Genomic DNA, 24,307 nt, shown 5'->3' on the forward strand with positions numbered 1-24,307 from the left:
GAAAAGGCATTCGACCGTGTCCCTCGGGAATCCTGTGGGGGTGCTCGGGAGTATGGGGTACCGGACCCCTGATAAGAGCTGTTCGGTCTCTGTACAACCGTGTCAGAGCTTGGTCCGCATTGCCGCAGTAAGTCGAGCCCGCTTCCAGTGAGAGTTGGACTCGCCAGGGCTGCCCTTTGTCACCGATTCTGTTCATAACTTTATGGACAGAATTTCTAGGCGCAGCCAGGGTGTTGAAGGGGTCCGTTTGGTGGACTCAGGATTGGGTCACTGCTTTTGCAGATGATGTTGTCCTGTTTGCTTCATCAGGCCGTGATCTTCAGCTCTCTGGATCGGTTCGCAGCTGAGTGTGAAGCGGCTGGGATGAGAATCAGCACCTCCAAATCCGAGAGCATGGTCCTCAGCTGGAAAAGGGTGGAGTGCCCTATCAGGGTTGGGGGAAAGATCATGCCCCAAGTGGAGGAGTTCAAGTATCTCGGGGTCTTGTTCATGAGTGAGGGAAGAATGGAGCGTGAGATCGACAGGCGGATCGGTGCGGCATCCGCAGTGATGCAGGCTCTGCATCGGTCTGTCATGGTGAAAAAGGAGCTGAGCCGTAAGGCAAAGCTCTCAATTTACCAGTCGATCTACGCTCCTACCCTCACCTATGGTCATGAGCTATGGGTAGTGACCGAAAGAACGAGATCGCGAATACAAGCGGCTGAAATGAGTTTCCTCCGCAGGGTGTCTGGGCTTTCCCTTAAAGATAGGGTGAGAAGCTCAGTCATCCGGGAGGGGCTCAGAGTAGAGCCGCTGCTCCTCCGCATCGAGAGGAGTCAGATGAGGTGGCTCGGGCATCTGATCAGGATGCCTCCTGGACGCCTCCCTGGTGAGGTGTTCCGGCACGTCCAACTGGGAGGAGGCCCCGGGGAAGACCCAGGACACGCTGGAGGGACTATGTCTCCCGGCTGGCCTGGGAACGCCTTTGGGATTCTCCCGAAGAGCTGGAAGAAGTGGCCGGGAGAGGGAAGTCAGGGCCTCTCTGCTTAAGCTGCTGCCCCCGTGACCCGACCTTGGATAAGCGGAAGAGGATGGATGGATGGATGGATGGTGCAGGCCCAGAACATGTGACCCAGTGAGGCTGGGACTTGGTTGCAACGTTTGCAGGTTGGAATGCCCTGGAAACATTTTGGAGAGTTTTAGTCGAGACAGATGTGCTCGATATATAATTTTGAGTTGTATTATTGTATGCTTTGCACATATGGAGCTCGAGTGAATTTTCTGCATTGGTACTTTCCACTCCTTTTCTGATATATTAATTGAGAGATCTTTTTTCCCAGTGTCCTCTTGGATCTTTAAAAGGGAAGGATTGTAAAATGATTTTATATATTGTAGAGATGGAGTCTAAGTCCTTCAGATTGAGCAATATTTTTTCCAGCTTGGATGAGGGTGGAAGATGAGGAAAATCTGGAAGGTTCTGTTTAGCAAAGTTCCTGATTTGAAGATAGTGAAAGAAATGTGTAGCTGGAATGTTAAATTTGGAATGTAATTGTTCATAGGAAGCAAAGACGTTGTCTATATAAAGATCTCTGAGCAAGTTAATTCCAAATTTTTTCCAGATATTAAAAACTGCATAGGTTTGTGAAGGTTGAAAGAGGTGGTTCTCTTGCAGAGGTGCCACAGATAGAAGCTTCTCCGTCTTAAAATGCTTTCTACATTGGTTCCAGATTCTAATTGAGTGGAGCACAATTGGGTTATTTGTATATTGCCGATAACGTGTGTTTATTGGAGCACAGAGCAAGGAATACAAAGAAGTACTGCAGGATTTTACTTCTATTGTGGTCCAAGCCTGTGTATGTTCTTCTATTTGTGTCCAGGTTCTTATCGCCTGTATATTTGCTGCCCAGTAATAAAACTGGAAGTTAGGTAGAGCCATGCCGCCTTTTGTCTTTGTAAGGTCGCTCTTTTGATGCGTGGATGTTTTGAATTCCAAATAAATAAGGTTATTGTTGAATCTAATTGAGTGAATATTAAAACAAAAAAACAAGTGAGACTAACCATGAAGACCACCTATAACCCAGATTTAGCCAGATTAACAGATTTGTTACAATGGAAACCGTGAACCTCAATGGACTGAGTTGAGTATTAGTTACTAGTTGGCATAGGTCTCCAGGACTGTGACTGACTTTGTCTGTAATAACTGAACCTGGACCTTCCAGAGGCTTTTTTTCTGGATTGACAGGACATTTTGGTTTCTTCCTCTCCTCCATTGTCAACTGGATATAGTTCAATGATAATCCTAATGATAACCTTATTGGATAGTTAGTTGGCTTCCATTTTTGTTAATTAGTTTAGAACTGCATTGTTTTACTGAGTGTATCTTTACGTGGATGCTTTATTTAATTAATACTTTAAGTGTGTGCATTGCATTTTACCTCTGAACCTGTTACGGCAATATGAGCCTTCACTCAGCAAAAAGTGCTACACAAAAATAAACTGAATGGAATTAAAGTGAACTTGATCCACCCATCCACGTGTTGCCTGAACTCACTTTGACTTTACCGTGCAAAGCTGGTGTAAACGCCAAACAAACTGTCAATCCACTGTAGGGCACATTCATATGCAGCCAATCTAGAGTCACCAATTCACGTACCGTGTACCTCTTTGGGAGTTAAGAGGAAAAATGGAGCCTTGGGAGAAAAATTTTATAGAGAATATAACCTGGCAATAATTTGAATCCAGGTGACTGAAACTATGAGGCAGTTTCTTTAAATGCTGTTCTACCTGTAAGGTATCTCTATCCATTTTCTGAACTTGCTTTGCTCTTAACAGGGTGTAACGGAACTGTAGCCTATCTTTCTAGCATTGAGGTTCAAACTTTTGGTGGGATGCCAGTGTATCACAGGACTTAGTCATGCATTATTTCTGAAACAATTCACAGTTGTCAGTCAATGTAATATTCATCTGTAAGGTAATCTCACTCAGACACATGGAAAACATGCTGGACTGGGCCAGAATTTAAGATCCCCATTCACTTGAGGCATCAGTTCTTAATCACTGGTCCACACTGGCACCCACAATTTAATTTTAGGTTGACTTGACACTAGGGTGTAAGTTGATTCCCCCTGTCTGCCAATTACTTAAAGAAACAAAGATTTAGCACCTTTGCCAATTAAGTGGCGACATAAAGAAAAATGTACTGTGGTGGGAGATGGGAAGAGTAGACAGCACTTCCAGAAGGATTAAGAGAAAAAGAAAAGCCTGCTGAATTGTGCTTTTATTGATGAGAAATGTTTACTTTGAAAAACTGTTCATTGATAGTGAAGCATGATGAGCATTGAAGGGGCTGGGGTCGGGCATGCTGGTGGTCAGCTAGGAGAACTGCTGAGGCTGATTATCCATTACTGACATTGTTAACGGAAGGGAATGGGGTTGTTCGCGAAAAATAGGTAGACGTGCTTTTCTGTGAATTACTTGGCTTATTTTTTCACTCTCTGTGTGTATACGTAATTATTGGTTAACTATTTAATTAGATCCTCAAAGGAGATAAACATGGGCTGCAAAAGTCCAAAGGATGAGTGGAGGACTGGAAAGATTCTGAGCAAGAGAAAAAAGCTGCTGAATTTGAAGAAGTAGAAGAGCATTAACAACTAGGTGTCTTCAAAGTCCCTGGCAGAGCACAGACCAGAGTACTTTTTGAAGAAAAAATAAATAAAAGACAACATTTCAGAGCCTGAAGGTCACATTTGCAGGGTTTGCCATGGTTGCACATTGATGTATCTGTTTACAATTCTGTAATGCCTTAAGTAGTTTTGTTTTTTTTAACTTGAAGTCTAGGCAGCTATTTTTGGATCTTAGACGGACTCTTAGCTATGTATGTAATGATATTTTATCTTCGGTAGTTGTTATAAATTTATGATTTGCTGTTCATAAAATTTCGACCTTTTCATCAAAACTGTTTTAGAAAATAAATGAATGGATATCTGAATCTATTGCTTTGCCTACAAAATGATCCTGACTATAACATCCATCAACAGGTAAAAATATCACCTGCTTGTAGTTAAAGCAATCAGAAAGAAAAGCAAAGAAGGTTCCTTGTTTATGCTTTCTTTATTTTACAGAATAATCCTCCCAGACTTCCAAACTTTTGTTATGGAGTTAGTGAGCATTTTTCAAGGTGGTATGAATGATACTTACCCTTCAAAAATGTTGAAGGGTCACCAACATTTAGCTCTTCTCTACTTTGCCTTGCTACTGCAACACAGTGTACACACTCCTGTGTGGCTCAGAGATTGTGTGACCAGAAACATCAATACTGTCCTAGGTACGGGAGGTGAAGTTGGCGAGTGTTTAACTAATTTGTGCAGAAAATTTGTTTTAACACGTGATGTAACCATGGATTGTCAGTCAATACCCTAACCCTAACTTACAGGAGAAGCAGTCCTGAAGTACCTCTGTGTTTCGACTTGTCTGACTAATGGTTTTGGCCAAGTGACACATATTGTATCATTAATTGTAATACCCTCAGTAGAAATCTTCTTGTAGCATTGTTTCGTGGTGTAGGTCTCAACCCATACCATCTTCACCTTTGTGGTATCTCTTGATGTTGCAATAGACCTGTTCCCAGCAAAATTTTCCTCTTGCTTATGTGCTTGTGCCTCATTAAATCTCACTTCTTGACTGGAGGAAACAGAAGTATCTCCTCTATTCTGTTCCTAAATTTATTTTACATACTAAGATAAAATAATCAATGTAGAGAAAGTCACTCATTAACTAATATTTTTATTTGTTTTCTGAGTTGTTTTTCCTTCTTCCAGCTGTACATCTTGTCTTTGTGGGAAATAACTCAAAGAGTAAGCACATACTATTAACCTCAGTAGAGATGCTGCAGAGATAGTGAGCAACTTTACACTTACTATCATCTGTTTTGTTGACATTTTCATCCAAGTAGGCATATAAGGTCAGAACACTTTACAGCTGGTTACAGTTTAGGGTTACATAGTAAGGCAAAGCAAGGAATTGAACAGGTAACCTTATGGTTTAAAGACCAGTGCCTTAGCTGCTATACGATAATGCCCAGTTAGTTGACCAAATTTCTTGGTCGTCTTATTATTACCTGTCTTGCTTTGGCCAACCACAGAACTGTAAATGAGAAGGTGCTTCATTGCTTCAGACATCTTAAGTGTGTTATCACAAGAAGTTAACAAATTACACACATATTCAATAGAAAAATCTACATAATGGTCAAATTGTGATTTTGAAAAATAACAAAGATTGATGAAGAAAGACCAGGGGCCTCATGCATAATGCTGTCCGTAGAATTCACACTAAAACAAGGCGTATGGGCAAAAACAGAAATGTGCTTACTCACAAAAAAATCCAGATGCATGAATCTGTGCGTATGCCAACTTTCACATTCTTTGGATGCTGCTCCGACCACGACTCCTCCCAGAATTACGCCCTTTTTGAATATGCAAATCGATATAAATAGCCCCTTATGTTTTGCGTTCTGTGAAAAGATAATGGCAAAAGCACAGGGTAAAAGAAGAATTTCAGCGAATACCAAGTAGAGGCAAGGAAAAACATACTATTTGTTGGTTTAAGCAGTGATATAAACAACAAAAGGAAGTTGATCAAGTGACAGAGTGGCAGAGAAACTCGAAAGTTCAAGTTCAGAAAGTCGCACAGTGCCTGAAATAAAAGAGAAATGGTCAGATATCAAAGTCGCTGTGAAAAGGTGAGTCGTAGCCCACCGTCTGAGTGTCATATGGAAGCGTATTAGGGTACAGAGAAAAGAAAAAAACAGGGGCACTGTGAAAAAAAGATGTACATTTCCACTTTAATCACATAGTTTATTTTGTTATTAAAATAGAATGTCATAAACCTCATCTTAAAATTGTTTCATTTAACAGATTCTCAAATCCCATCGTAACCAATGTGGCAAGTTAAATCCTTCGTATTCTGTGTGTTGTTCTGTGTACTCTTATGTGTATGAATCACTACGTACTTCTTAAACGGGCTTCCTCTTACTCTGACAGGACACAGAATATATTAACATTCATGATGTTACAGCTCGCTGAACAATTTAAATACTAAGATGTATACTTGATATCATTTTCATGATGATAGAAATTAAAGCATGTATAAAACATTGAGGCATGTTGACGCAGTGGTAGCAACAAGCTGGCGTCCTTCCCGAGATTGTCGTTGCCTCCAGCAAGATTAATGCTGCGCTGTGCGTGACCCTCAATAAAATGATTTATTTCAGCAGTACTGTCTCAAATGTACTAACCCCCAATTCTTGTCCTTCCTTTTCAGTGCAGAACTTTAGGTGGAACATGGCCATTTCAAATTCAGATCCCTCCTATCATTGTCTTAATTTTTACCCTTCAGCTGGATGAGCCCCTTTTTTACCCCTCACTTTGGTCAGACCCCATAGCACCAATGCACCTGTACCATTTTGCCACATCCCTACTAGTATAGTTACATTTTTTATGTATGCTGGAGCAATTATCACAGCTGTCTGCTGTACTATGTGATTTCCATCTGTCACTCAACATTTTAATTTACTTTTTGTCAAAAATATAGCAGAGGAGAAAAAGATATTAAGCAGTGTTTCTCTGAAGTTGTATTCCATGCATGTATACATATACATGTATACAAAGGCGTATATAACCCAGCACCCTGGTGGATTTCTGTGCACTGTCTGGCTGGCAACAGTAATTATTAAACTCATTCTCACAAGAGAGAGAGAGACCACAGAGCACTAGCAAAAGGAAGGAATGCTGTATGGTTAATAAGGAGCAGTACATGGTTGCAAGAAGGGAGTTGGGACTATATTGGTTTTTAAAGGTGAGATCTAGGAATAATTGCAGGAAGTCAATCATAATTGTCCTGCCTGATAGATGCTAACCTATAGTCCATAACTTGGAGCAGTTGCAGATCGCATAGAAGCTGCTTGGTTGACCTGGTTGTTAAAATGTTACAAAAGGTTCAAGAAAGTATATTAGGGAAGGAAACTGGTAGGAAAAAAAGGTCTCTCTCTGAAACAAGAAAAGATTTTTGTATCTGGGTTGGAAGTGATCCCAAGAAGGAATTTAAAGCAAAAGGCAAATGTGAGTAGGGGGTGAGGGGGACAGTTTAAGATGATGGTTAACTAGTCAGAGAAAGAGTCTAGGATGGGAGAAGTACAGAAAGAAGTTGGAGGTGAGAAGAGATTGTGCTTTGGTAGTACCGGAAAGTTTGGTATGTGAGCAGTCTTCTCCACTTATTAGTAAAAGGTATACATATAGTGTATAAATCCAGAGGGGCAGTTAAGGTTTTCTCTTTTTTTTGTTTTTATTTGCATTTCTTTTCTGTGTGCTCCACTTTATTAAAAGTACTATATGTATTTTTGGTCTTCTTGACATTATTTTAGGTGTGAAGAGACAACAAGAAGCCATCCTTTCTTGTTACAGTATGGTTTCTATATGTAAAACTTTTCATTTGTTTATATTAAAATTTAATTTGCCACATATGAAATCCAAGTAATAATTAAAACTTAATTTTTTCTAAGGAATAACTTTATTCAGTATCATCTGCATAACAATCCATTTTCTTTCTTTTTTTTGTTTGAAGTTTTATTAATTTTATTGCAATCATTCCATACAAATCAATCAATTTTTACAAAAAGTAAAATTCAGTTAAGAACAAGTCGACCCCCCCACCCCTGTAACAATCCATTTTCTGTCCCAGTTTTTTCTTTTTTTCATTATATGGTCATTGAGAACCAGAACATACTCTAGCAGGACTGAGTGTAAGACAAGAACTACACTGTACAGGAGGCAGGGCAATGACAGGTCATAGTCATAGTCCTATCCTATTTAGAAATGCTAAATAATCTTACATGACCATATTTGTATGTGGGAGAAAACAAGAGTATACATAAAATGTCATTCATGGACAGGGAGAATGGCAAACTCCACACTAGCTGTGCCTAGGCCAGAAATAGAGCCCAGGTCCCTGGTCTAATGATGCCTCTCTTGTTTGATACATATTTGTCTAAAGCCATCCATCTATTAATTTCCTAGCAATTATTTTTCTTCCTCCAGGAAACCAGTGAAAGCACACAGATAATAATACTACATTGCACACATACAGTATTTAAAGAACATTCATACAGTTGCACTGTTCCAATTTAAAATCACCAATTCAAATCTGGTTACGGAAGTAAAGAATATTCATGGACCAACATTGGACTGCTTTAAAAACAATGAACAACTTCACAGTTCATATTTGGACTGTAGGATAACATTGGAAGAACACAAAGAGAAAATACAAACTTTACCATGGTAATTTGAATCAGGAATGAAGTGTTTTGTATGGCAAAAATCTACCTGTGTGATTATGCTACCTGTTTATGTAAATCATTAATACAGGGTGACCCAGAAAAACAGGAACTTTTGAAAAACCCAATAAAAATAGAAGAAATCCAACAAAAAAAATTTATTGACAGCAACTGGCCTTTTAAGAGACAGTAATCCAAATTATCAATGATAAGTCTGAAAATTACGTCCTGTAGATGGCGTACTCCTGTACGTATGCATTCTTCCAATCTGCTGTTGAGGTTCCCCATTGATCACTGCAACATCTCAGCTGGGATTCCACGAATTTCGTCTTGAATTCTTTGTTTCAGTTCATTCAGTGTCCTTAGCCGAGTCGTGTAAACCCGACTCTTAAGGTAGCCCCACAAGAAAAAATCACAAACGGACAAATCCGGTGATCTTGAGGGCCAGGGAATGTCACTGAATCTTGAGATGACACGGTTACTGAACAATTCTCGCACAGCTGCCATTGATTGCTTTGCAATTGATTACTAAATGGCGAGATTGTTTACAGCTCAAGGTCCTTGTTCCGCACTGCTGCCAACTGTACATGGCTGCCACTACGCATTTCAAAAGTTCACATTTTTCTGTGTCACCCTGTATAAGTTAAAAACGAGCAGCGACCCCATCCATTCTTGTCTGACACCACCTAATTTAAAAAAAGATCCTTACACAATAGTCTTGCAATGTCACATGTTAAGATGGTTCTTTATTCCTCTTCATAATGCATCCTCAGTCCCTACCACTAACAGTATAGTAAACACCTTATTAAAATATTTGATAAAGGCAATAAGGATGGTATGGCTGTGTGGGGACAATGCCTCACTGCTTCAGAGTGCTGGGCCCAGATCTTGGCATGATTAGTACCTGTGTGGTGATTAAACACCCTCCTCATTTTCAAATACACTGTAACCTTCAGTGACCCGAAGTAATTTCCCCCATAGGATTGTATGTAAATACAATTAATTCGTTCAGGACCGTATGAGCTGTATGTAAATATATATTTTTTTTAAAGATTTTTAAGCACAAAAATAGTTAATTATACCATAGAATGTGCAGTGTAATAGTAAACTAAATGTAAAAACATTGAATAACACTGAGAAAACCTTGAACATAGAAAACTAACATTGCAAGAGTTCACGCTATACGTTATAGCACTTTTTTAGAACATTTAAAAAATTCATAATTTATACAAAACTAACCACAAACAACCAAGAAAAGTAACATTGCAGGAGTTCACGCTATAGCCTTACGAACCAATCGCTGTAAACACTTTTTTTTAATGAGTTTTAAGCACAGGGAAAAAAATGAACATTTGAAAAATCCGTAATTTATACAAAAACAAACCATAAACAACCAAGAAAACTAACCGTGCATAAGTTGAGTTCTGGCATGAAGGAAGTAAGGAGAAACTGGGTGGAGAGGAGATTACAGTTTTGAGGTAAAGTCCCTCTGTGCGATGCATGTCTGACCGAGAATAATGTACTGTACAGGGAGAGACTGAACACATGCGTAAATCACTGGCGCGTACCAACCGGAAGGGAAATGAAATAGAGCACAAAGAGTTCACAGCGAATGCACAGGGAGAGACTGAACACGTGCGGAAATCATCGGTGCGTACGAACCAGAAGGGAAACTGACTTGTTCGTCACCCAAGTGTGTGGTCGTGAACAGATGCAAAAGTTTGGCGAACTTTTTGGTTGTAACCCGATTTGTATATGTTCCGAAATGTTCATGATCCGAAGTTCCACTGTACTCTGTTTTCCTACATATTAGATCAATTAATGGCTCTAGATCTGCTCTATATAAGCGACTTTGAGTGTATGCATGAGTATTTTTTGTGATGGACTGATATGTCATTTAAAATTGGTTTCTGCCTTGTGTCTGATGGTGACAGAATAAGTTGTGGCTTCCCATTACCGTAACATAAAAAAAGCAGGTACAGAAAATAAATGAAAGGATGTACCATGGGTTCATATGTTCATAGGATGAATATTGTCATTAGTGCAAAGTATAGTAAAATTCTTACACTATATACCAAAAGTTTGTGGACACCTGACCATCACACCTACTGTACATGAGCATATTAGGCTTCTTTTTCCAAAACCATGGACATTAATATGGGATTGGTCCCCCTTTATGACTATAACAGCCTCCACACTTTTAGGAAGGCTTTCCAGAAACTTTTGGAGTGTGGGGAGCGAAGGTGGAATTTGTAGCCATTTATCCAAAAGAGCATATGTGTGGTCGAGAAGACCTGACTCACAATTGGTGTTCAAATTCATTCCAGAAGTGTTCGTCAGGGTGAAGTTCCTCCACACCAAACTCGTCAAACCATTCTTAATGGACCTGGCTTTGTGCAGAAGGCCACAGCCATGCTGGAACAGAAAAGAACCTTCCTCAAAGTGGTTCCACAAAGTTGGAAGTGCACAATTTTCTAAAATGTCATTGTATGCTGTAGCATTAACAGTACCCTTCACTGGAACCAAGAGGCCTAGCCCAAACCCCGAAAAAAATCCCCAGAGCATTATCCCTTCTCTACCAAAGTTTACAGTAGGCACCATGCATTTTGGAAGATATCATTCTCCTGGCATCTGCCAATATAGTGAAGCTTGATTCAATGTTTTCAGTGGGGGCATGCTTTACACCTCTTCAACTGATGCTTGGCATTGTACATACTGATCTTAGACTTGTATGCAGCTCTTGAGCCATTGAAACCCATTTCAAGAAGTTCATAATACACAGTTCTTGTGTTGATGTTGCTTCCAGAGGCAGTTAGGAATTCTGTGGTAAGAGAGGCAATAGAGGATAGGCAATTTTTATGTGCTGTGCAATTCAGCACTTGACGGGCCTCCCTCTATGATTTTGCATTGTCTACCACCTTGTGGTTGAGCTGTTGTTGCTGCTAGGCACTTTTTCTTTTGTAATAATAGCGTATACAGTTAACCAGGGCAGATCTAGCAGAGTAAAAATTTCACATATTGACTTTGTGGCAGCATATGACAATGCGACATTTAAGGTCATGGAGCTTTTCAGTATGATCCATTCTGCTGCCACTGTTTGTCAGTTGAATTTGCATGGCTATATGCTGGATTTTATGCACCTGTTGACACTGATTGAAAGACTTGAACATAATAATTTGATCAATGAGTATTATTGCCTTACTTTGAAACTGTGTCTTTCTTGACTCTAGTTAGAGAAGACCCATTGGTCTCAGTATAACTGTTTCAGTGTTGTTTTTTTCCTTTAGTCCAGTTTTCTTATTTGCATCCTTTAGAAAAACTTTGTTCTAAAAAAATAAACTTTTACAGAACATTTTGCTGTTATGTGCAAAACAGAGGTTTTATTAAAATAAATACAGCTCACATCTTAAACCTTTCTCCATTATTTACTAGACAGACATCATTAACAAGTAATAATAATGACAAACGATTTAAAGTAATAAGATTTTTGGCTTTTTGACCTTCCTTTTGTTTCTGACTACAAATTTTAGTAGTATCCATCTCCTGCTCCATTCAAATTTTTTTCTCTGCCTTTTTCTAAATAATTAGTGTAATCTAATTTTTTATCTAAATTCTGTAAGTAAATGTCAAGATTTCTTTGACTTTTTAAGAAGAGATTTAGTTTGCATAAATACTCAATTACGCAATTAAACTAATATCTTACTGAGGGATTTTGTTTGACCTCAATGATTTTTTTGGTTTTTCACTTCTATAATAGTTTATAAAATGTTACATTCAAGAATTACCAAGTGAAATTAAATCGACTTACTGTTTGCTACTTGTCACCATAGTTAAACATTTTAATGTGTGTTAACTTTATAGGAACAAACTAACTCCTTACTCTTGATACAGTTACAATAACAGAAAATTAAATTGAAGTATTAATATGAATACTAATAAATTAAGTGGATGCTGTATTTTTCCCAAATAGAATGGAATTAACATGTTTAACATTGAAGATGAACTTTCAAAAATGTCAGCAAATGATGACCGTGCCAACCAAGCAGAAAATAAAAAGGTATTTTTTTCCTTTTCTGAGGCTCTGGCAGAACTGGTGTAGGTTCATAAATAGTATACAATATATAATGTATGAAACCCAGTCTAGATTCTCAGTTTCCCCAATGGGCTTAGTTCCAACCTGCATGGTAGGTGAACAAGTGACAAATTAGTTACAGTGTAAGCTGTCTTAGTTCCCTGCCAGTAAACATAATGTGTAGTTGGCCAATGTTCACTTCTGAGCTTGTTAAGGTACTTCTGAATCCAATCAAGAAACCTGATACTTTGTTTTATGTGTGTTCTACATGTGGCTAAGCCTAGTCTTGAAGTAATGAGGGGGCTACCAGGTGCATAAATCTTATTAACATATGTGTGAGCTTGTACAATGATACAGTTATTGTATATTAGCAGCTTGAAATATTTGGTTTACACACATAAATCAACATTCATACCATATGCTATGTATCAAACAATAAAGGATTTGTATGCTACACTCTTTGGAAATTCTTAAAAATTGTCACTTACTGAAATTAACCAAATATCCGGCTGGTATCCTGGCCCATATGTTCTCCTTAAAGCTGTTTGGTCTGGCAGGTTCTACCTTCTTTAGTTTAGAGCCAAGAATCAGTTCTTAACTATGCGTGAGGTGAAGTCAGATAATCACTGGATTACAGTGCTGAAACATCTTCTAAATCCTTCAGTGGTTACAAGAAAGAATCATGGCATAGGGATACCATTATAGTTTTGAATCCTGTTAACTATGATGAACTACAATTTAATGTGCACATTATTGACAATCATTAAAAGTGGCTTTTGTGAATGATAGGTTTAGTCTTAATAGACTTTTCCAAAGAATGTCATGCTTTTGCTCTTTTTATTCTTACCATCTCTTAGTGAATGAGTTAACTGTGGTGCATTGAACTGAGTTTTTTTTTCAGAAGGCAAGTGAGCCTGACTTCAAGTGCACACCACAAGAGTAAAAAGATGAGTAGGCCAAGGCATAACACTCTGCAAAAGGCTACATAGTTAGGTACATACAAAATGTTTAACTAACAAAAATTTTTAAACCTGTAATGTAATGCTGTATTTCCATTTTTCTGAGGATGAAGCACCAGTCTTGCAACAAGAAATTACCCTTTCAGATGGATCACGAGGATTTGACATGATATACAGGATTGAGGATGTACCACCTTGGTATCTGTGCATTCTGCTGGGATTTCAGGTAAAAAAATTAATTTGACACTATGATAATGAACATGTAGTAGTTTGGCAGAAAAAGCAGAGAGTTGCATCTGTTTTAAACAAGGCAGCAAACACGTGTGAATTGAGTCGCTGCTGTTAAAACTTGGGATATGTGATACTTGCTGATAGAGACAAGACCTTCCCTGGTTTGGACTCTCACTGCCAGCTTCACTCCCACATACACAGAGGGCCTGACTACATGCTACAGCATGAGATCCCATCTGATTAAGACATTTGTCTGTCTTCTCAACCTCAGCCTGCCACATACTGTGAACCTGGTGCCAGCTTAGACTTCAGTGCATCCTTAAGCATTTTTCTGATTCTTTGAGGTCTGTCTCTCTCTTTTGTCGCGTCTTCATGTTTTTAGTATACATTGGATAATTTTGCTGGGATTCTTAAAATACAGGATATTTCAGATATTTAAAACAAAGAGACATTGACTCAGCTGGATTAGACCACCATCACAGCTTCAGTTTATTAATAATCAAAGAGCTTTTTCTCACTTCACTACTTGTATTTAGGAACTTTATAACCTGTACTGCCTCTTTTAGTGTTTTTAAAATTTGCATAACAATTACCTCTTCAGCTTGGATGGAAAGCAGGTCCCTTATTTCAGAGTATGTCCAATTTCAATTAGTAAAAGTTCCCAAAGGAAAAAAAAAAAACAAAAATGTATGTACTTATTTGTGAAAATGATCAAGTTAGTTGCAGATGTTTGCGGATTGAACAAGTCTCATATGGATTTCTATAAGTCTGCTGTGATGTTTTCTAGGATTGACCAAGAAATCTATACATGCTCATTTATACAAAGAAAGTAGATTTATCATAATAATAGTAGGGTTTGTCCTGGGAAATTACTAAGCCCAGTCTGCTAAGATACTGAGTATGGGTTTCATTCACAGTACAACCTGACATGTAAATGTTTGGGATGTTTTGCAAAATAGAAAAGTACAGTTGACTAAGTTTGGAACCTTAACACATATGGATAGGAGGCAAGTGTCTGATGGTTACATTTAAGGATGAATTTGGCAATGTGAGAATGATTGAAGGATGCAGATAAACTTTTTGAAAAGGTACTTTTCATAACCAAATAAAGTGCAAACAAAATCATAAGGGAAGTTATCGAAAACTTACAAAAAAGGTTTTCAAAAGAGATGTAGGTAAACATAGGGAAGGGATATATTCATAAATTGGAATCAAAAGGTCAAAAGCATGAGAGTTCTGAGAGCAGGGTAACAGAGAAAGTGGATTTAAAATCCTTAATTGATCAGTAGATCAGTTCCAGAGGTCAGCAAAATGGTAATTCAAGACTCCAAAGGCTTCAAGTAGCACTCAAGTACACTCTATGAAAGGCATGCTTGATCTGTGAATTACAAATGGGAGGAATGGCCAATGACATAGGCAGAATTGAGATATAGCAGAAGAATTCTGGATCCAGAACTGAACCTAGAGCCATTATTATCTGGCAGTGCCACTGAATGTGGCACCAAGTCTCATTATACCAGTAGTTGCTTAATATTTCCTTAATTGTATCTGTTCAGGAAATGTTCCAATTGTTCATTTCTGGTTTTTAGATTATGAGGGATAGTGCTTCTATATTCGGTAATGCATGTTTAATGAGATCCTTTATGTTTTTCAGCATTATCTAACATGTTTCAGTGGCACTATTGCTGTGCCATTTCTTCTGGCTGAATCTTTATGTGTTGGGAAAGATCAGTATACAGTGAGTCAGTTAATTGGAACGATTTTTACATGTGTAGGAATAACAACGCTCATCCAGACAACACTTGGAGTCAGGTATGTACCTCAGCAGTATGTGGACATTTGCTTGTCCGTAATTTTGGCAGACTCTGCATGTACCTTTAGAGCGAATGAGGTTCTCACCATAGACGTGTAGGCTGTGAGTTGGCAATTCAGTGTTAACGTCTGACTGACAGTAAGAGAATGGATGAGTCCTTTAACCTGGTAGTGTTTAAAATATAGAAACAATTGTATTATGCACCACAATATTACTTACTTTGGACAAAGTTCCCATATAAATAATAATTGTATTGGAAATTTATTTAATTATTCAATTTTGAAACCCATCCATCCTTGTATTTTCTGCACCTCCCTGTTCCATTATATATTTTGAAGGGGTCAGAGCCTATCACAGCTACTTTTTTGTGCAAAACAGGATCAACCCAAGATGTGGACTTCATAGGAAGGCAGACTGCCCATACTCCACACAGTGTCTTGGCATAGTGTCTGAATTTAGGTACCTGGAGCTGTACAGCTGTGTCTCTAATAACTTCACCATATTATCTTCTTTGGCCTTCAAAAATATTGTTGTTATAAGGTTATTCATGAGAGATAAATAATTAAGCTATAAGCACCAGGGTTTGAAAATACAGTGTGCTGGTGGGAAAAGAATTGGCCTAAACTTCAAAAAATGGCATATGTTTTGAAAAAATTGTTTTAATGTTATACATTTGGCATTCATAATGCCAGGCATTTGGTATTCACCAGATGTAGCACAGCTATTAGCTCTGTTACATCACGCCTGGTCAATGTCTGTGTGTTTTTAATATTATGTTCCAGTGTCCATGTTCAGGGTTACAGTGAAACTCTCAACTATAGTAAGCAAGATAACCATCCCTGAGTTGTGGCTACATTTAAGTTTAAAAATGACAATGAAATTCACTATACCTTTTTACTGCACTTACCACTGATCTTCAATGTTTCTTTTGTCAGATGCAGAAGTCCTGACATAAATGTTTAACCAACCTATGCCCAGCCTGAGTATCAATTAATCAAATTTCAAATTTGCCATGCAAATTACATAAGAAATTCACAGCATGGCCTTCTCACTTTATAATGGATTTCTTGGAATATTTAATAGAAAATATTTTTAGTGATGGCACCACACTGCTATATGAAGAATCTGTTCAGCTTTTAAATCTAAGTCCTTATCACTATAAATGGCTGGCATCAGAGAGGAACATAAACTCAATGTTATGATGCGCCTTCTCAGTCTGTGTACTCTCATTATGCATCCAGTGTTATCTGCTTAGTAAAAGCGATGCAACAATGCTACAGAATGGTATACAAACAAGGAAAATGAATCCAAGAAGTGAGTGGGTCATAAAAACGCACTCTAAAGCATTTCAGAGGCTGAAGACAGACTGACTCTTGAGGCCTGGTGTGGAGTTTGCTTCTTTTTTCTGTTCATGGTGCTTTTCTCTGGGTAATCTGGTTTCCTCCATCTTCTCAGGGATGTTAATTAATGGCTGTAAACTGGCTTGGTATGTGTTTTTGGTCATTTGTGTGTCCTGTCCAGGGTTAATTCTTGCCTTATGGATGATGCTGAAAACTTAGGTGTCACTTTCCCAAGACACTGAAATAGGAAAAGCGGGTTTCATAGATGAATGATTAATCAGATTTGTTGGAGTTAAATGCTATACCCATGCCAGCCCTCTCTAACATCCTTTTCTTGCTGTCATTTTTGAGCCTCAGCACTGAAATTTATTTTTCACAAAATCACTAGAAAACGTCTGAAATGTGTTATTCACTGAAAACCAATCTTTATTTGCCTACAGTTTTGTCACACTTTTCTGTTTTAGTAACTCATTTCTAATTTAAAATGTATTACAGGCTTCCCTTGTTTCAGGCAAGTGCATTTGCCTTTCTCATCCCTGCCAGGTCTATTCTTGCTTTAGAAAAATGGAAATGCCCAGAAGAAGGTAATGAATTTTCAAATGATACTTTTGTTCTGTTAACAAAAAAATGGTGCATTGACAGAGTGCAGAGCTACTGAAATTTACCAGTCCTGTATATGTGAAAATATTTCAAACTTCCAAAGTAATACATTTAAATGTTCTCATAATCCTTAGTGAGAATTAGAGCTTAAAGCTGCCTAGGCAAACTCCGGCTCCGAGTATCTAAATTGGAACAAATGGGTTCAATTAATCAAGTGGCTGTGTGGATAGAAATATTAAATAATGTATAAATATTGCTGCAGAATAAACTACACCACAATTTCAAAAAAGTAATAAAAGACTTAAATAATACAAGGAAATCTTAGGTTGCTTCCTTTGAATAAGGTACGGATGAATTGTTTGGAGGGCGGCACGGTGGCATAGTGGGTAGCGCTGCTGCCTTGCAGTTAGGAGACCTGGGTTTGCTTCCTGGGTCCTTCCTGTATGGAGTTTGCATGTTCTCCCCGTGTCTGCGTAGGTTTCCTCCGGGTACTCCGGTCCGGTCAAAAGACATGCAGGTGCATTGGTGATCCTAAATTGTGCTTGGTGTGTGTGTGTCTGCATGCCCTGCGGTGGGCTGGTGCCCTGCCCGGGGTTTGTTTCCTGCCTTGTGCCCTGTGTTGGCTGGGACTGGCTCCAGCAGACCCCCATGACCCTGTAGTTAGGATATAACCTGTTGGATAATGGATGGATGAATTGTTTGGCAACCTTTACTTTTCTTTGTTTATATGTGTGCAGGGTTCTGTATATAAAGCTGTAGTATACTGTACATCATTTTAACTTTTATGTCATCTCCAGTTTCTAAAGATTAAAGTCTTGACAAATGGTGGATTATTTATTTAATCATAAGCCTTTGTCAAATGTTTATTTTAGCTGCGGGATAACTCATTACTATATTTAATTCTACAAAATATCATTCAGTAATCATTTCATGTTACTCCAAGTATGGGCAGTAACTAGCAGCCCAAACTTTTTAGTACATTAGATATGGCCATTTGGCTGGCTACTGAGGCACAGTGCAGCAGTATCGCTGAAAGCTGAGCTAGTCAGTCACAGGCTACACTTGCATTATGGCAATTTCAAGCTGATGTGGGAGGAAACTGGAGTGCTAGAGAGAAATCCATACAGATATGGCATTCCCCACACAGATAGTATGAAGTGTGAACTTTTGTCCTGTATCCATGTAAGTTTTTTTTCATCTCTAGTACATGCAGGTTATGTAAATTTGTATCCCTAAATTAGCATGATAAAAGTAAGTGAGAGTTTTAGTGGGGTCAGTAAGTGCGCCATGTGTAGGACTAGCACTCTATCCAAGGCTGGTTTCTGCATTATAAGCCAAGGCAGACTCCAGTTCTCCATGACCCTATTAGACTGTTGTTGTTGTTTATAAATGGAGAGAAAATTTGTGTGTCACAAGAATTTTTTTTTTCCTTAGATCAGATTTATGGCAACTGGAGTTTGCCCTTGAACACCTCCCACATATGGCAGCCAAGGATCCGTGAAGTAAACATTTTTTTTTTCTTTTTATTTATTTCAGAGAAAAAAACTTTTTAAAAATGTTTTAGATGTTATTTAATAGTGATATGAGCTCAGTGGACACTTTATTAGGTACAACAATCTAGCCTGCCTAGGACTGCCTTTTGTCTCCAAAAAAATTGTAATCCTTTAGTCATATATTCATTGAGGTTCAGGAACCATTCTTTTGTAATTTTGGGTGGTGTATCACCACAGAGTGCCTATAGATTCGTAACCCAAACATTCATACTATAAACCTCTTATTCTACTTTACCCCAAAAGTGCTCTGTTGGGCAGAGATCTAGGGACTATGCAGGCCACTGGATTAACCTGAAATCACTGTCACATTTGTAGAACTATTTGGAGATAATATTTTGTTTGTGCCATGGCATATTATCCTTGTTACATTTCCCAGCTGGCACTCTAGTCTGAAAATGGCTTTGCTTCCAAAATGCAGCTTCTGGCTTGAAATAAGGCCAAAAAATCAAAATCCACCCTTCCCCAAACTCAAAGCAGGTTTTGGCTTACACAGAGTGTGAGGGGGAAAAATGGCCAAAACTACTCAAAAATGATGAAAATATCAAAATAGGACAGGAATCAAGAAATCTTGGACCAACAATATTAAAACAAAGTTCCTTTATAGGTTAAAAGTTTTATCAAACTTCTAAAATTCAAGAACAAAAGCAAAAGATAGCAAAAGCTATAACTGAAAAGGCAACCTACAAAGTAGCAAAACCAGTCAGTGAACTACTAATCATAAACCTCAAATTCCAAAAACTAGAAATAGATAAGAAAAATCTAGCAGAATTCACAATCTAATCTAAAATCCAAAATAGGGGTTTTCACAATTAAAGATCCCACAAAAGACCTTGACCCACAGCCTTGAATGAGTAGACTTACGGTGGTCCATCAGCTGCATTGTAGTTGTTCGAAGTTTGCACCCCGAGGTTCCATCCACAAGTCAAAAGGTACAAAACCAGAATAAGATACAACAAAATCAATTATTAAAACAATATTCATTAAAACTTTGAGAGATGAAACATAATCAAAAGTATTTAGTAAATAATAAGTATTCATTTGAAGAAGCATATACTTGTTGCCATATGGGGATGCACGTGATCAGCAGCAGTAGTTAGGTACAGTAAGTAATGGCTTCACATGATGCTTAGTTATAACCAAGCAGTCAGACAAACGGTGTAGATAGATAGATAGATAGATAGATAGATAGATAGATAGATACTTTATTAATCCCAAGGGAAAATTCACATAATCCAGCAGCAGTATACTGATACAAAGAAACAATATTAAATTAAATAGTAAAAAAATGAAAAAAATTTAAATAAAATTAATGTTAGCATTTACTGCCCCGGGTGGAATTGAAGAGTCGCATAGTGTGGAGGAGGAACGATCTCCTCAGTCTGTCAGTGGAGCAGGACAGTGACAAAAGTGTCATAATGGCCACAGGACTGGCTGTTTGGAGTTGCAGGTTTTTTGCTTTAACGAGCAGGTATACCAAATAAATTGGTCACTGAGTATATTTGCAGTAATATCATAGCGTATACCTTCACTTTGCTTTCATTTGATTTTCTGACTTCTACAACATTATCACCATTTTTCATTTTTTGCACTTTTTCTTGTAAGTTTCCTTCAAAAATCTTACAATTGTCTCCTAAATTTTGGTTTCCCATGTTGTCAATTTTAATAACCTTGTCAATAGCAAATCCATCCATCCATTATCCAGCCCGCTATATCCTAACTGCAGGGTCATGGGGGTCTGCTGGAGCCAATCCCAGCCAACACAGGGCGCAAGGCAGGAAACAAACCCCAGGCAGGATGCCAGCCCACCGCAGCCAATAGGAAAAAAATATATATACATATATAATATATATATATGAAATACACTACATAAGAATAAGTAATAAAGTGCTTATATGGCATTGACACCCATTTCAAAGACAGTTCCTGCCCTGAACTTGATGTTGCCAGGATAGGCTCCAGCTACCCACTACCTTGGATTGGATTAAGCAGAACAGAAAATAGATGGATGATTGTAGTATATCTGGCCTATCAGATGAATAGAAGCCAAGATATGGAAAGTAATGTACAATTCTAATCATACTTCTCTCTTTTTGCGGGCATTCACTTGAGATGTTCTTCATCAGGAGTGTCAATTCCTTTACATCCTGAATAGGTGACATTAAGAGCTGACCTGATCTCAGATTAGTTTTTTTTTTTTTTGCATTGTGTAGAGCTGCTTATCACTTGTTAAGAATAATGCTAGTACCTCTGGCCTCCATTTTGATGCTTTTTACCTTTGAAGGTAAAAAGATCGATGTTGGTAGGGTGTTCATTGATAGTTATATAACGAGGATCAGGTGACTACAGTGACACTGACATATGCTGACTTTGGCCTTTACCACATGGCAAGTAGTCTGTCCCTTTGCTTTTAGTCACCCTCACTCATTATTTCTTTTCTTTTTGTTTTAAATTGTCTGTCTACAGTGGACTTGTCTGGTTCCATGCTCTAACATGCAGTGTTCAAAATGTGTCTTGTTTATCCAAATAGCTGTGCTAGGGTACAGTATATTTTCTTCAACCAGACTGAAATATTGGGTCTAATCTTAATAATGAGCAGTACAGTAGAGAGATATTCTACTCTAACAAATGCATTTTTTGCCTCCAGTTCTAATTTATGGAGGAAATCTGTATATTGTCCACCTTCATTAACAGTCTGATTTGTACAGAGACTTGTAATAGTCTGTAAATTCTGTAAATATGATTCTTTTTTGGAACTTCACTCACTACACTATACAGACACAACTCATCATTGCCAGTTGATGGCATTACTTTTAGCAGATGAAGACCTCTTTAAATTAATTGCTTTATTATTGATATTTTCATTGAGACTCAAATCAGACTCAAGTGTGTTTATGTAGGAGTATCTTTAATGTTTTCTGTTTTTGTTTTTTTGGTCATAATTTTATTTGTTTTTATTTTTATTATTCTTTGTGATATCACTCATGTTTTTATCATTTTTCATATGGTTACCACTACTTTGTGTATTGTTCTAATGGATGCCATCATGTTGTTATTAGCAATGACCTTGTTGTTAATCATGTGTTTTGTGAATTGTAACATCAATCCATTGCCCTCTAAAAATGGCAATTTTAAATCCCAGCCTTGTGTTACTGTCAAAAAAACAACAACAGAATGTATTCAAAACTTTGCCTTAGATAGAGAATGGATTACAGGCAGGTTTAAGACTTTTTTTTGACTTTGACTTTTTTCAAAGTTTCTACTTGTTTTGTAATTAAACTCTTAGCTTATGCTGGACTTCTTTTTTGTTTTTTCCAATTGGCTTTTATAATTTCCTTGTTATTAAATACTCAGTTTTGACTTTGGGTATGCAGTTTTTAAATGTGTCCACAACTGGAAAATACTTGAGCACATCTTAAGGGACAAGTTGTTTCATATGTCTCTCATTAAAATTAATTGCAAACTAGGACATCAGAAGTAATTACAGAAAGGTTTAACACGGCACACTTCCTTAATGATATTTCATGCCAAACAGATGTTTTAATGTAAACAAAATTTAATCTGACTCTAAAAAAAAATGAATAAAGTAATTCTTAATTCACTCCACTCTAATGATTAATTATGTAGAGAATGCTAATAAAATGATAGCATCACAAATACATAAAAGGATACATACATATAGAATACATATAAAGTCAGTACGGAAAGCAATTAAATAAATATCACAGTAAATATAAAGAAATGAGTAATATATTTTATCTAAAAGTATATTATAAGTCTATTTAGTATTTCTTTCATTAAAATGAAACAGTTTGAAGCAAAATTTAAGTCTGTCTGGTACCTGTTACTTTTGTATGTGATCTCAGCATGTAGAGGCACATGATGCAGTAGGGGTTTTCTTTGCCCATACTCTGTCACCCTTTGTTTTGAACAGTTATGTGGTCAGATCAGCAGCAGACTCTTTGCATCCCTTTTGGTAGTGCAGACACCTGCAATATTATAAACCGAATGAAGGAACAGGGAAACTATGTGCAGGATCCTCTTCCTGTTGAACTGTCTTAGCTAATGCCAGACTACTAGCTGACTAGAAACTTCTCTGCTGTTTATAAACTTTCCTATTCTGCTGTCTTCTGTCTTGTTAACTTTACTGTTTCACTGAGTCCCAGATTAAAAGTCTATCACCCTTTAATCATTTATATTAAATCTAAATTGTTATGTATTATATCTTACATGTCAATATGGAACACTTTTTGTACAGATACAAGGAGCCATCATTGTTTCCAGCCTTGTTGAAGTTGTGATTGGACTGATTGGTCTGCCTGGTGTGCTGCTCAGTTACATCGGACCTTTGACTGTAACACCAACGGTTTCTTTGATTGGCCTCTCAGTGTTTCAAGCAGCAGGTGACCGAGCTGGATCTCACTGGGGTCTTTCATTGTTGTAAGGACTGATGTCTTTATTTGGATTTATGAATGCATAATTTGTAAGTGTTTTGTTGTGACTGGTGTATTAAGTTGGGGAAATATTCTGAAAGGATAAGGCTACTTCATCAGATTTTTAGGTGAATTATTCCTTGCAAAATGTTCATTATATATATGTATATTTTAAATAGTGTTTTTTGTTCTTTACTTTTGCACTGTCCACAATTAATTGGTCCAGAGCATTTTCTGATCAGGATCAAGGTGTGATGAACGATATCTTGGCAATGTGAGAGTTTCATAAGATACTGCTTTATTGAAATGCATACACACAGTCTTACTTAGCTACTGAAAGAAATTTAAATGCATATATTGAAACAGAGGAAGAAAACCACATAAACCCAGAGTAAGAATGTAAAACTTTACACATATATACTCTAAAGCTAAACATACTGCAGCACAAATTTACAGAAATTCTACCTGTATCTAAAATGATATGGTCAATAATGTGGGTCGATCTATGGAGCATTACATGGATAGCAATGTTTAGTGAAGTTCTCAGACGTTTTGGTAAAGTGTTTTGATCAGAACACTTAATGGTAAATTATTCATCCATCCATCCATCCATTATGCAACCCGCTATGTCCTAACTACAGGGGGTCTGCTGGTGCCAATCCCAGCCAACACAGGGTGCAAGACAGGAAGCAAACCCCAGGCAGGGTGCCAGCCCACCGCAGGGCACAAACACACACCCACACACCAAGTACACACTAGGGACAATATAGAATCGCCAATGCACCTAACCTGCATGTCTTTGGACTGTGGGAGAAAACCGGAACACCCAGAGGAAACCCATGCAGACACGGGGAGAACATGCAAACTCCACACAGGGAGGACCCAGGAAGTGAACCGGGCCTTAAATTGTTAATTTTAAATATAAACAAATTATGAGTTAAAATGTGATGAAAGCATTGGCCAGCAGTCTTGACAATGAGAGCAGTGGATGAATTTGAAGTATT

At 37.8% G+C, this 24,307-nt stretch overlaps 1 protein-coding gene across 4 annotated transcripts in view; it reads left to right on the forward strand.

The window, feature by feature from the left end:
• slc23a1 (solute carrier family 23 member 1) overlaps positions 1–24,307 on the forward strand; it is a 59,841-nt gene that overhangs the window by 6,453 nt on the left and 29,081 nt on the right. For 3 of the 4 annotated variants that reach the window (XR_005636270.1, XM_039775771.1, XM_039775773.1), the window contains exons 3-8: positions 12,276–12,362; positions 13,443–13,562; positions 15,222–15,379; positions 17,216–17,304; positions 18,755–18,822; positions 23,129–23,310. Coding sequence is in view for 3 of the 4 variants with exons in the window: in XM_039775771.1 (XP_039631705.1) it covers positions 12,276–12,362; positions 13,443–13,562; positions 15,222–15,379; positions 17,216–17,304; positions 18,755–18,822; positions 23,129–23,310 (704 nt within the window). In the remaining variant the exon portion in view is untranslated. Of the gene's footprint in view, positions 1–12,275; positions 12,363–13,278; positions 13,563–15,221; positions 15,380–17,215; positions 17,305–18,754; positions 18,823–23,128; positions 23,311–24,307 lie in introns of those variants that run through there. The other variant, XM_039775772.1, reaches the window with a different exon arrangement.

The sequence above is a fragment of the Polypterus senegalus genome, chromosome 13 (genome assembly GCF_016835505.1).
Source record: "Polypterus senegalus isolate Bchr_013 chromosome 13, ASM1683550v1, whole genome shotgun sequence".
Lineage (NCBI taxonomy): Eukaryota > Metazoa > Chordata > Cladistia > Polypteriformes > Polypteridae > Polypterus > Polypterus senegalus.